This window comes from Musa acuminata, chromosome BXJ2-1, assembly GCF_036884655.1.
Source record: "Musa acuminata AAA Group cultivar baxijiao chromosome BXJ2-1, Cavendish_Baxijiao_AAA, whole genome shotgun sequence".
NCBI lineage: Eukaryota > Viridiplantae > Streptophyta > Magnoliopsida > Zingiberales > Musaceae > Musa > Musa acuminata.
In genome coordinates, this window is record NC_088338.1 from 4894590 (window position 1) to 4908978 (window position 14389).

The 14389-nt window shown below is 42.7% G+C and overlaps 2 protein-coding genes across 4 annotated transcripts; one reads left to right on the forward strand and one right to left on the reverse strand.

The window, feature by feature from the left end:
- Nucleotides 1–254: 254 nt before the first annotated feature.
- On the forward strand, nt 255–7713 carry LOC135598549 (protein RESPONSE TO LOW SULFUR 4-like). Of its 3 annotated transcripts, none has more exons than XM_065092537.1 (5): nt 255–835; nt 3815–4009; nt 5155–5191; nt 5287–5371; nt 6628–7161. In XM_065092537.1, the coding sequence occupies exon 1, from the start codon at nt 366–368 to the stop codon at nt 738–740; it is 375 nt and encodes a 124-aa protein (XP_064948609.1). In that variant the 5' UTR covers nt 255–365; the 3' UTR covers nt 741–835; nt 3815–4009; nt 5155–5191; nt 5287–5371; nt 6628–7161. The 3 variants fall into 3 exon arrangements, 2 of the variants coding, with proteins under 2 accessions (XP_064948609.1, XP_064948608.1); XR_010481591.1 differs by lacking the exon at nt 255–835 and adding exons at nt 1153–1288; nt 7579–7713 and having other exon boundaries at nt 5155–5371; nt 6628–7469; XM_065092536.1 differs by having other exon boundaries at nt 5155–5371.
- A 256-nt stretch (nt 7714–7969) lies between these two features.
- LOC103975019 (protein NRT1/ PTR FAMILY 6.3) lies at nt 7970–11175 on the reverse strand. The gene is made up of 4 exons (XM_009389929.3): nt 10792–11175; nt 10474–10691; nt 9782–10371; nt 7970–8852 (listed from the first exon to the last, which is right to left on the reverse strand). Exons 1-4 carry the CDS (start codon nt 11000–11002, stop codon nt 7970–7972), a joined length of 1902 nt encoding a protein of 633 aa, XP_009388204.2. The 5' UTR covers nt 11003–11175.
- Between the last annotated feature and the right edge of the window lie 3214 nt (nt 11176–14389).

A 14389-nucleotide genomic window follows, 5' to 3' on the forward strand; every position in this document is an offset into this window, starting at 1 on the left:
TCTTTTATAGATGACGCGTTGTCTGATGTCACTGGCGACCCAGTTCGGGTGGGACGGTCAGCCGGCGACGGTTCTAAATGACTTGAACATCTCTTATCGAGTGGGGTCCGCTGTCCTTGTGACCACCGGATCTCTTTCTAGACGCGCGTTCTGACGTGGTCATGTTCCCACCTGGTCCTTGCGTTCGTTCAAGAGACATTGAACCTGGACATGTTTTCCGTTCCCATCCCCTTGCCTATATATATAGTCGGCGCCTGTTCCGTTGCCCAACGAAATCGGTCCTCATTTTGATCGACGGCCAAATTGGGGTTCCCAGTTTCTCGTCCCATCTCCTTCTGTCATCACAGGCAAGAGAACCCGGTGGGATGGCTCCTGCAATTGCGGTACACACCGAAGGCGCCGGAAGGCAAGGCCTAGGTCTGAGGAAGGCGGCGCCTGCGTCGGAGGTGGAGGAGCTGAGGCGGCGGAACGCGGAGCTGGAGCGGGAGGTGAGGGAGCGGCGGGCGAGGGAGGAGGATGTGCGGGCGGAGTTGGAGCGGACGAGGGCGCGGCTGCGGGTGGCGGAGGAGGCAGAGGAGAGCCTGTGCGCGCAGCTGGGAGAGCTGGAGGCGGAGGCCGTCACCGACGCCCGTGCCTGCAACCTCCGCATCAAGGAGCTCTCCGACCAGCTCGAGCTCGCACGCCGCGCCATCCTCACCCGATCCTCTTCCTCTCTTTCCTCGTTCTCCGATGGATCGTGATCCCGCTGTTTTGACGAGGAAAGGAGAGAACCCGAAAGATTGTTCTATTTGTCGCCCCCTCCGCATGACATAATGACGCGAGGCTTTCTTCCTTGGTTTCTATCCAACATCCTAATTCCCCCTTTTTCTTTTTATATTATATATAGGTGTAGTGCGAACACAAATATTAAGATTGGATTGAGCTAAGCTGCTGCGGTTTGAGCTTCGAGCCTCTTCTGATTGTGTCAGAATCGGGTTCAATTAAGTACTTGAATTTGACTTCTTTCATGCTGGATCAGTTCAATTTTGTACCATGACACCGCCCGTCCAATTTTGTATGGTATATGGTATGGTATGGTATGGTATGGTGAGCATTAGAGAATGAAGGCATGATATTAATATTTTTAAATATTAAAAAGAAAGGGGAGGGATGGGGGATTCGACCCTGGGCCTCCAAGAATCTGGGTGGGAGCAGCTTCGCATGGAAGCAAGGAAGATCGAGAGCGACCCTGACGTCGAGCTCTCCTCAGACGCCAAGCTCGCCTCTAGATTCACTAATTCGTCCTCCGGTCTCTCTAAATCCTCTCTCTCTCTCTCTCTCTCTCTCTCTCTCTCTCTCTCTCTCTCTCTCTCTCCTTCTTAGTTTCCCTATTTCATTTGAGGTTTGGAGCAAATGAATGAATTCACCGCGATCCCTAGATCGGAAGTCCTTGTTGATCCTCGAATTTTGAATGATTCTTTTTAGGTTTAGTTTGAACGGAATGACTGAAGTCCGTTGCCAGAGGTTCGACTCGGACTCGATACCTAATCAAAATTTCCAACATTGTCAACTGCTTAGTGCCTTGTGTGTGTTTTCGTTTATGGTATTGGGGGTTGTGTTCCATCGGATCATTTCCTCCGTTGTGCCTTGCAGATTAGTTGCTTCTTACAGTAACGACGGAATTTGTGGAGTTCCTTTATGATCATATGAACTCAACTTTAACTAGTTTGTTAGATCCTTTGTCCTTCAACTAGACTTCTAGGTTGTTTAGGTAATGCCAAATCTCTCATGGACCTATCTTAGTTTCCAATCTTGCTTCATGGTTGATATGGACCCAGCCAACAATGCTAGGAAAACTCTAGGGTGTTTATGATGACGAATTTGAGAAATTCTTTGACGTTTGTATAGATTGTTGCTTACTTGTGGTAAATATCATTTGTGTGGCAAATAGTTCAGATCAGTCGTCCTATAGAACTAATCGAGTGCCATTTTTTTCTTTTATAATTAGTTGACTAGAGTTACATAATTTTGATGTGTAGCCAATTGGTTGGCTGACTTGTTAACTAATTTATCACTGTTTAAACAGGTTGAGTCAATTTTGGTGATCAAGTTAGAATTGGACATTCTATTTACCGTTTAGATGATTGTGTTTGCACATGTATCTTAGATATTTGTTTCAATGAAACAATCAAGAGGGAGTTTTAGTTACGAGTTTGTGTTCATTTTTTTAGTTGGCGCCTTATAAACAACCTTTTCTCCTTCTTCATAAAGAGTAGGTTAAGGATGACTAGTTGTCCTATCTATGTTTATAAACTGCCAATCAGGAATAGGGGATATCTATTGTTATGTGGTATTTATGGATGGGATATCTTCTGAGAATTGCAGATGATATAGGAGGAAGGAATTTTATGTAAAAATCATGACAAAAATTCGTAAAATTTGGAGTCTGAAGCCCAATCTTACCAGCCATTAGAATCAAATTCTAAGCTTTTCTAGCTATGTTTTGGCAAGTCTTGAAGCTCTTGAACAAGTGTGGCGGTTATGGTCTCTATTTTTGAGAAACTCTCGACACCTACTGGTACATATATCATTTTTTTATTTTTTTTGTTTTATTCAATGATATTCGGTGGTATAGATTGGTACCTTCTGGTATACCAGTACCATATTTTATTCAAAACTAGTAATGGACCGGTATTTAAACCTTAGTCTGAGGATTGTCTAAGTTTATTTTTTCTTTTACATATAATTTTTTTTTTATTTGCATCTAGATTAGACTAACTTGTTCTTAGAGCATCAACTTGGAGATAGTTCTATTATGGAATTAGATGTTAGCAATGGGATAATTTCAAAACGATGAATTCATAATGATAGGAGAATAAAGAGTAGAAGAATCAAGGGAGATGGGAAAGATGACAGAGCATAGCATTGGCTCCTTTCACAATTTTGAGCACCTATTTTGTCTAGACACTATAGTTGGCAGCTATCATCAATGTAATAGTAGCAAAATAGTGAAATTGACTGCTCTGAGGTAGGACCTACACAGTTTTGCCTGGGAGTGGTACCCAAAGAGGAGTGGTCCCCAAAGGTGCCCCTAAATGAGCTGTCATCGATATACATGGCTGATGTTTGAGGCCAGCCTAGCAAGACCCTGTTAGATGCCTGAGTTCTTAACATGGCTAAGCTCATAGCCTGAAATTGCTCTTCTGCATGACTTATTCTTGGGGTTGCCCTTAGTTCATTCTTCAAGTTTCTGTGCCAAAATAGATACTTTGCATTCACAAGGCCTGCCACATGCTCCATGATATTGTCAATCGATATGTCTCAACTTAGTTCAGTTATTTATTCATCTAACAGTTATAAAATCATCAGTTAGAATTGTTTTGCTGCATTTAGCATGTGTCTGTTATGTGCACAATGATCTAGAAACTGAAAATATGTGATGACAGAGAAAGTATGTGCAGTGCATACGGTTGTGAAGTTCATTTTATGTAGATTTCTTTAAAAGTTATAGCATAAATAAATTGTAATGATGATTTCATCTAATGAAGCATGGGTATGTAACAATGTTTTAGGAGAAGGTTAGGTTTTGGGTTGTGCATTTGGTTGTCAGCCAAATATTTTTTGATAGATAGACATTACTAGATAATGAGAAAATTTTTTCCTTGAATAAGTGGCTTAGTTATCTCATGACTTGCTCATTTGCAAATATCCTAAGAAACATATTTAGATGACACACATAATTTTATGTACATATTCCTTCTTTCTCCTGCCATTATGTCCTTGACGGTCAACTGAGAGTATCTTTTTTACTGAGAGAAATTGATGGATATTTCAGGTTATGGAGACACTGAATCAACCATTATAGGATCAAGCAGATCATGGAAGTCCATGGAGATGGAAATCCAATCCTTACTTGAGAAGCTACTGGATGTTAATGATGTCATGAGCCGTTGTGCTGCATCGGCAGACCTACGACTTCACTAAACCAAAAACTACCAAGTACAGAGACATGCTACACCGAATCACACAGGTCATTGTGTTTTGCTTTCACTTTCAAATGTTTTGTAATACTAACCTGGCAGCCCTTTTAAATTAATTTTACAACTGAATCATCACCATAGAGTCCACCAAAATTTGAGGTTTTCTTTTTTTTTCTTGAGCTGTCAATCTAAACCCAACTAAGCTTTTGCAAGAAAATAATGTTTGTTCATGCAGGTATAATATTATCATTTGGACAGAGTAGGACAAAATTGCTGTGAAAATAAAGAGCTAAAAGAAATTTGGCCGCAACTCAACATTGTTACTTTTATGACTCTTTGTAGACCTTGTGAGCTATTATTTACCATTCTGTATGGTTGTAATGTTTAGGGAATATTTTGCTCTAATACTATCTTGTGCATGAGATGACAAGTTCTGTGCCTGACCTTTTATCATTGATTCGTTGATCCGGATAACAAAAAATCGATGCCTGCATAAGGAAGAGGACCTTGGGGCTCGAGATATTGTTGTGTTGCATGCTCCGTTGGTATAGGTCTAATAATTTTCAGTCTATTCTGCATAGAACTTTGTTTGCTGATTAATCATATAAGCAATCAAGGTTTTGCTCAATTATTCGGATGTGTAGTTCTCTTAGTTTATTGCTTCACTTTTCTTGGACTAAAGTTCATTATTTTCTTCCAGAATTGTTTTCCTAGTATCTTAATTCAAGCCGATTGTTGGAGGGTTCTTTGCCAATTCTCTGGAGTCTTTATTCTTTAAATAGCTTTACTTCCCATGATTAAGTTTTATTTTATTTTGCTTATTAAAAGACTACGTTTGTTGATGCAAAGTTCGTAACTTCTAGAATTGTGTAGTGTTATTGTACCAATTGCTCTCCTACTGATGTTACTGTTATGAAGATTTTTTTTATGTGTGAAATCAATTATCACATGAAATATCTGGCTCTGATGTATAATGTCTCTGTTTCAGAATATTTCTTCATTCTATAATTAACATTTACAAAGAGGAACACTACATCTGTTCATTGCTTGTGGTGCTAATGATTAAAAGTTAGAAGTTAAAAAAAAAACATCTTTGTCATCAACATGTCTGTTGTGTTACTTTTTGCATCTTCTTGATGCTTTTTCTTCTTTCTTTGGTCATTCTTTCTGATTTTTTTCCTCAAATTCGGCTTAGGAATTTAAAAGAACTAAAGGGAACTTGGACTCCACAAGTGAGCATGCTGAACTTCTTGACTCAGTGGTTATATCAGTGAATCCAAGATGAGCAATGGTCAAAATTCTATATGACCTATGCTTTTGTAATCAGTTGCTTTGTACAGACATCAGGGACTATGTCACCCAGGGTAAATTTGCTACGAGAGAGAGCAGCAATTCAAGGAAGCATAAGTCATGTAAGATTCTTCTTTGGTGTGACTGGATTTGATCACTAATTTACTCCTAAGATGAATATTATCTATCACATGTCTAATTTTTTGGCCATATCAACTACTGGATTTTGTCATCACTTGTTAGCAGCTGCTTCAAAAAAAGCAACTCCAAACAACTTGCTTTACTGGATGAAATCTTTGAACTTCAACAATGGATTTCCCTCACTGGAGCTGTGTCTCCGTGTCCTTCATATATACAAACACAAACACATGTGCATACATACATATATACATATATATGCACCGATTCAAGGATGTAACACATAATTAGTGAGACTGCCTGCAATCCTCATGTAATTATTATATATTCAGAGTGTTGAAAATATTTCACTTTTGTTTCTCCATTTCACTTTTTATTTGGAATTTTTCTGAAATACTTGCCTAGAAAATTGAACACTAGAATTCTAGTACCTTGCTCATTAATTTGGAGGGAAATATTTTTAGTATTAAGGTTTTGGATACTGAGGGCAAAGTTTTATATTTTTGGTATCTATTGGTTCTACTTTTGCTCTTGAAGAGACCTTCTAAGATTCTCTATTTCTGCTCTGTTAGCTTATAAAATTTTGAGACTCTACATAAATGCATGCACATATACACATGTACTTGTACAAGTCTAATTACACAGTCCAGTCCAAAATTCAAGCCTTCTCTTTAGTCAAGTTCTATTTCTCTTTATTACTCTAGTACTGGGTTTCATATCCATGTTCAGCTGCAAACTTATTTGATACCCACACATGCTTTGGTGGCATCTAGTAATCAAATTATGGTCACAAGAATTTGCACTGTCCAGTACTGATATATAAAGAATATTATTAACTCCTTACCTTTTACTCTTTGTTTATTCTGCAAGTAAACTTTAACCCTATCCGGTCTTGAGGTGTGAGAGGAAGCCTGGAAAAGATCCACATAGGACCATATATTGGCATTACCAAACTCAAAGTTTATTTGGCATGAATGAGATTGGGATCATACACATGATATCTAATGTGAGAAACCTATTCTACTGTTCTCACTTGCATAATGATATGTGTATAAAGTTCATATCTCCTATTTTAATGATGAACTGAATAGTCATCTGAGCCACAGATAAAGACCGTCCTGCTGTATGCATGCTTATTAAGCATCTATGCTATTTCAATCTATAAATTGTATGATCCTAAAGTTTTTGAACCAACACCTAGGTATGTTATGAACTGACTCATTTTGTTACTTGCATCCAGATTGATGGGGTGATTGGTCAAAGCACAATTGACAATATCAGTTTTGGGATCACAAGGGATTTTACTCGGCGATGCTCAAGGAAAAGTGAACCAGCTTGGTGACAAATTTCCTGCGATACGAGGCCTTATATGTGTCCAAGCGGCCTCCTGTCTTGAGATTCTTGCTGTCATCTTCATGTATGTTTGTTATACTGGTTGCCTAATTCTTTGGTGCTTGCAGGTGCCATGGAAGCGTTCAAAAGATACCATTATCCTCTCTGCAGTCATTGCAGGCTGCACTCTCTTCCCAATTGTTTCCTGGCTATCAAAATGTTGGCTACAGATGTTGATCAGAGTTGCAAAGTGGACCAATACATATGACATGGCATACCCTAATTTTGTGTGTTGATATTAAAACAGTAGCAGTCTCGATTATTTGCATCTGTTTCAGAACTCTGTCAGCAACCCATTGTACGGTGCTGGAAGTAGTTTGCAATGTGAGTTAAAAGGTAAAACAGAGAAGTATATTAGCAGTCAACCAGTTTTGTTCTTCGAGCAATCTAACAAATGGGTCGTTAGATTAATCTCTGTGAACTTGTGATTCACGTATTCATTTTATCAATGCCATTCTATCTAAAATCTTTGCTTTTGATTATTACTACTGATGCGGGGGGCATCTGTTTAAGCCGTGGCCTCGGGGCCATCGTGGCTTGGTTTGGGGGTCCGGATGTCGGGGATCTCGGGCGGCGTCCCTCGGGGTCTCCCGGCAGCCGAGCACGGTGGTTCGGGTCGGGAGGTCGGGTCGGGAGGAAGCTCCGCCGCAGCGCCGGGAAGAGGCGACACCGTCTCGCACCTGCACGCAGGTCGGGCCGAGCTCCGAATGTGTTGTGCTTGTGTTCCTCTCCCCCCTTCGTTTAGAACTCTGGGGTATTTATAGATGAGTTTGATGTTACCTGATGTGGCTGCTTGCAGGAGGCAGGCTGATAGCGTTTGGCATGGGGTTGGCGTGGTGTGAAGAACCAAGCCTGAGTTAGGTGTTAATGCAGACTTCCTCGGGCAGTGTATTGTCCAGACATGGCTGACGTCATGACGTGTCACATCACCATTTTTACCCTTATCAACTACAGACCTTGCAGCAAAGATTCTTTACTTTCTTACCAAATGGAATAAACTGAAGCTGAAGCCATGCAGGATTGCTTTTGTAGGTTAACTGAAATGCGATGCATTGGTGGAATGAAATGACACGTGCAGCTCAGTGAAGGTCATCGATCGATCGGACCTTTAGGACTGTATACATCCATACATACAAAAAGAAAGGAGGTCGCCGAGAGAGGGAGAGCTGATGTCGAACAGAAGAGGCTCGTCATGCATGGTGAAAGGTTTCCTCCGTCAGCTCGACCCGGGCCACATTGTCGTCGTCCACCGCCGGTCGTTGGTCCTTGTACACGTACCACTTGGCGGCCACCAGGTAGACCATCAAGTTCACCAGACACAGGGCCGCCAGCAGCCAGTAGAAGTTGTTGAGCTTACCGTGGTTGAGGTTGTCGGCGAGCCACGCACCGTGGCCGCTCTGCCCCGTGATACTATCCACCGCCGCCACCAGCGCGGTGCTGACGAAGAACCCCAGCGACAGCGTGCTCAGGAACAGGCCCGTGCTCATGGTCTTCATCCCCTTGGGGCACTCCCGGAGGAAGAAGTCCAGCTGGCCGACGTAGGTGAAGGCCTCGCCGGCGCCCACCAGGAAGAACTGCGGGATGAGCCAGAATACGCTGAGGGGGACAGTGGCGCCCATCTCGAGGGCGGCCGGATCCGACCGGGCCACCCGGAGGCGCTTGATCTCGGTGAGGGCAGCGGAGGCCATGGCCAGGGCAGACAGGCCGAGGCCGATGCCGATGCGCTGGAGCGGGGTGAAGCCGTGGGGGTTGCCGGTGAGGCGCTTGGCGACGGGGACGATGACGCGGTCGTAGATTGGCACAGTGATGAGGATGGAACCGACGAAGAAGACGGTGAGGGAGCCGGACGGGATCTCGAAGGAGCGGCCGACGTGGCGGTCCATGGTGTTGGCCTGCGACACCGAGAAGGTGGTCATCTGGGCGTAGACGGTCCAGAACATGATGGTCGTGGCCCAGATAGGCAGCATCCGGATCACAGTCTTCACTTCCTCCACGTCAGTGATGGTGCAGAGCTCCCATTTGCTGTGCTTGTCCGCGATAGTGTTCACGTTGATGGCAGCCCTGTCCAGGAAACTGCAAGGGAAGAAGACGACCAAACACTGAGAAGCCTACATTGCAACAGCAGAGCATATTTGTCTACAGTATTCTATAGTTGGGATGTGGCGCTTCTCAAGTAATTAAGTCGGCCTTTCGGCCACTGAGAAGCCATCGCACAACGTTGCTGCTGCTGCGTCGTCTTCTCCTCCACTTCGACTCGGGCCTCCACAGATTGTCCATCTTCCAGTTGAAGCCACGACAGTAGCACATGTCGCTTGCTCTCTGTCGGGATCGACAACCAAATCATGTTAATGCTCCTGCAATTTACATGAGATGGACTGACACATCTCCATCACCTCCAAAACTCAGTGTCAATATGCTGCCATCGACATAGTAATCTCGTTGGATGCTTCACACCTGCCACTATATCTCTCTCGTGCCAGCTTGTCGCGCACAAACCAGAAGGATGTTTGGCTTGTGGATGGATGGGTACCCTCAGTTCACTTCTCCGCATCCCAACATAGTCTAATGCTTTCCAGAACGACAGTACTAGAACGATGGCAGCCTAAATTGGTCGATCATGTGGTCTGTCGAGTAAATATCAGGATCCCATCTCTCTTCTTCGCCTCCTCCTTTTACTGCACAGGTAAAGGCCATTTATTGGGTGGCAGGTGCCCTTGGTGGGGAGCCTTGCCAAAAAACACATTTTGAGCTTATCCTTAACATTCATCGGAGTTTTCATCTACTATGGCAGGAATTCTCGAGTCGTCTGCTATAGTCTCTCTCCCACACATCAAACTACCGGATGAGGTAAAAGAAGACTAGTGATTCAAACACGACCTAAAAGTGTTCCTTTGTTACTTGTTAAGAGTAGGAAGCAACGAGCAGCATCAATAAACTGTGTGTTGTGTGGTAGTACTTCTTGCACAGTAAAAGAAAGATGCCGAAAGGGAGAACGTGCATACCGGAACTGCTTGGTGTGAGCCAACCTCTGCTTCGCCTTGCTCTTCCTTGATCCGTTCTCTGCCGCCGCCGCCTGCTTCGCGTCGATATCGTGCAGCAGGGAAGGATCCGACGGCAGCTCGAGGCCTCGCTTCCTCCACGCCGCCACCACCACCGTCGCGATCTGCGTCAGGGGGCTCCCCGCCAGCTTCTTGAACCTGTACCTCCTCGTCCCCGCGAGGAACACCACCAGCCCAACGACGATGGACGAGGCGCACAGCCCGTACCCCCACCGCCGGCCCAGGTGGTCCTGGATGTACACCAGCACCGTCACGGCGAGCAGCGAGCCGAGGCTGATGAAGAAGAAGAACCAGCTGAAGAACTTCAGCATCTGCGCCTTCTCTCCGCTGTTCGTCTCGTCGAACTGGTCGGAGCCTAACCCGGACACGCTCGACTTGAGCCCTCCGGTGCCGAGCGCCGTCAGGTACAGCGCCAGGTAGAGCACCCCCATCTGCAGCCCGGAGGCCTCAGCGCAGCTTCCGGACGCCGTGTCGGCGCACGGAGGCGGGTGCATCCCCGGCAGAGCGGTCGATATGGTCAGAATGGTCACGCCCTGATTAAGCCGCGATTCCCACGGGACACGTTCCATAAGTCTGTGAGCGAGGAGGAGATACAACCGGAAACGGAGCAGGGGGGTGGTGGTATTAGTGCTTACGGAAGCCTGAACGGCGGTGAATATGCCGACGGTGAGGTAGCGGCCGAGGTAGGCGTCGGCGACGAAACCACCGAGGAGGCAGAGCATGAAGGAGACGCCCATGAAGTTGGTGACGACGTTGGCGGCATCGGCATTGCCCTGGTGCATGGTGCCCGTCAAGTACGTCACCAGGTTCACCGCGATCCCCAGCGTCGCCAACCTCTCGTTCAGCTCCACCACTACAAACAGTTGCAGCTAAATGGTTTAGACGCCATGCATGCACAAACGAGAAAGGAAGGCTAGCCTGCAAAGGATTCAAAGCAAAGATGAGACGCGTGCCCAGAATCATGGCGGCGCCGGTCCAGCCGCCGGTCCGGGAACGGACAGCGAGGCGGCCCTTGTAGTCCCAGGCGTCGGATAGCACCTCGCCGGATGCTGCGGAGGTCTCGGGCAATCCCACCGTGTTGGTCTTCATCACCACTTGTTGCACTAGTAGATGAATTTTCAGAGGGAGGAGGAAGAAGAAGATGATGCTTCTCTTCTTGCGCATGCCAATGTCAATGAGGCGGCTACCTATATATACAGATCAAATGGCAAAGTCAAAAGTTAACCTGCACGCGAATCCAATTTGGCAGTGACTCCTGGCCCATCAATACAACTGGGAATCTTAACCTTCTTCTTGCCAAATCAGGCAGTGATGCTTGTCGAATTCCGCTTATTTTTTCTTGAACAATAATGACTACATTTGGGATTTCAGTTGTTTGTTTCCCATCTGTTCTTGAAATTTAGTTAAAGTCGTTACATTTACCTACAAAAGTTGATTATATATTGAGCTTTTTCGAAACCTCAACCCAAATAACTAAATCGTGTATGTCATCGCCAAATTAAAGCTCATGTGAATTAGTATATATATATATGCACATAAAATATATCTGTGATCCTCAAACTCTTAAGTTGAAGCATGAAGCTGTCCTCTCTGTCCTCGAAGCTTTTAGTTAATTACAGAAACAAAGTCGGTACCTCGATGGATCAGGCCGCAATAATCAACGGTTGGAATTGAATCCGGTCGGGTCATTTTCGGCTCGATGTTTGATTAGATTTGGGTCGGATCAGATATGATCGGAGCTCATCAGTCGGCACTGTTACTGTATAGGTCGCATCAACAAAGAGACTGTCAAGGCCGGAGTTGACCACAATGGAGACTGCAACTGGAATTCATATTTCCGTTCAACTACAATTGACGATCAGTGTATATATGTAGAGAGATAGAGGGAGAGAGAGAGAGAGAGAGCTGAAATCTGTGCATGTCAACATATATAAGTTGGAGATGCAACAAATAGGTTACCAACTCGTTATCGTGCAGGTAGTGATGGAAACAACAATATATTCCATTGTCCTTGCACACACTCTTGTTCTTTGTTAAAGTAATCCATGGATTTCTCTTTTTTTGTCCTTTGGAGCATTTGATCCTTGATCTTTTTCTTGAAAATTATAACACTTGGATTGTATGATATTGATCTAACTAGTAGAAGATTTATAAGGTGATAAGAGCATAATGAAGTTGGTCACCTAAGGTGGATGATTGGAATAACTCTATGATTGATAGAGGTAGCTTTATGAGAGTCGAAGATAGTTTAACTTTTCTATTATGACAATATATGCAATTATTATTATTGGTTCATCCTCCGTAGTGACCTACTAAGTTCCGCCATCCGTAGTGGCCTTTCATCGCTAGTTAAGGTTTGATGTATCAAGTCATAGTTAATGAAATAATTCATGAGAATGTAATACTTTAAGTCGAAGAGCCTAAAAAAAATATAATTTTTTTATACTCCAAAATAGAAAAATAGAGTAATTAAGCATAAGGTGATTTTTTTTATAAATAATTTAGATCATTATCGGATAATGAATGAGTTGATCGAGTTGTGCTGATTTCTGATTTACGATCTTATTTTTTCACACCACAAAATTTAACAAAATTTAAAAACCTATATATATATATATATATATATATATATATATATATATATATATATATATATATATATATATATATATATATATATATATATATATATATATATATGTGTGTGTGTGTGTGCGCGCGCGTGTGTGTGTGTGATATAATACCGAATAAATAAGCCCAACCCGACCGCCTTTTCTATAGAAGATTAAATAAAGCTGATGGGTATTAATCTATTTCAACTTGCTTTTAGATTGGCGTTGCCTCGATCACACCCGATCGATATGTTTAGCTTCACAAATCCGTCCTTTATTCCCCGAGAGAGAATAGCCACCGCTGAAGGATCATCGCCTGCAACGACACATCTTTCTCTGCATTACTTTCCATTTCTTTTTCCGCTCAATGGATGCTCGCCCGAGCAATGAGCACCTCACCTCATGGAAATGTGTGTACGTTGAAGATACTCCCCTTAATTTGTATGCTTTTCGGAGTGGCTGCGTTGTATGGCCTTGGTTCGAACTCGGAAGAATTGGCTTCGTAATGGTGACAGCAATCATCACAGATGACTGCTTCGACAGCGGAAAAAGGAATGATCAGTCCTCACCTGGGAATTCGCTAGAAGAGGAAAAGTAATTTCTGAGCTGACTCGGTGATCTCCGTGTTTCACTATGTTGTTTACTGGTCCAAAACTAAAGTGTGTGAGTGGGAGGAGGAGCCGACAGCTATTGCATGGTTTCCACGCGTTTGTCTCTGCAGGGAGTTCAGGTGCCAATCACCAAAGCAGCTTTGGCAAAAGCCTAAGATAACGATGATCCACTTCCGTTTGCCTGGGAGCACATGGCTGCTGATACTTACCGCAGCAAAAGGAAAGCCTGCAAGATCGATAGAAATACCATGTCAGAGGTGAAGGAGAAGACGATAATTCTGGTGGCGTGCTTGAGGGCGACCTGCACTACGTACAGAAGCAGCAGGATCACCTGGAGAATTCCTTCTGGGGATCGGTTCGCCAGGGGAAGGTATTGACTTCAGAGATCAAATATAAAACGATAGTGGGGGCTTTATATATGCTCGAGAGTTATCGCTGAGGTGACAGATCTGATAAGATAAATACTTTTTTTTTTGTTGAATCAAATTCATATTTATTATTATAGCTTCTTTCGGAAAAATATCTTTATGATTGAATTTTATTGTTTGTAGATCATTAAACTGTTAAATTATTTACCATGCAAGTCATAGTTACATTCTTACGAGGCACCAAATGTTGAGGTAGATGTTAAGGTACCATATGCTTTATTACTAATAGATGAGATAAAGGAGTCATGACTTGCTAAGCGACCACATACTACTAAGATATGTTTCGAGCTATACCAATTATAATTTTCTTTAAGATAATTAGATAATAAATTTATTTTAATTTATTTTTTATTATACAATAAGCAACTCAAATCTCGAATATATGTATAGATGATGTTAGAGAAGAACAATCAGAAGCCATGTGAATACAAAAATTATGAAATATATCTTGAGACACTTAAAGAGATTCGTGATGTTAGTACGAGAACATGAGATTTAGCTAATGCAATCCAATAAAATGGTGTCCAAATAACTTGAAAAATATTTGTACTGACGATATGAATACTTGTGATACAAACCTATTCTAATAAAATAATATACATATAGTTTCTATGAATAAAGAGTCATAGGAGGGTGAAAGAGAAGAGGAACAGAAAGTCAAGAAGAAATTAGAGAAATATAAAGAGGTTTACATAAAAGGATTTGTGAATCATCTTTAGTTATAAAAGGTCAAACCTCGAAGAAAAAAATATTTTATAAAAAAAATAATTATTATATTGAAAGTAAATTCTTAATAGAAAAAGATTAAAGATAAAATTAGTTCAAGTGATAATAATCTTATACAAGCTTAAGTGAGTAATACATTATTTATTTAGAGTTTCATTGTACATAATTAATTTT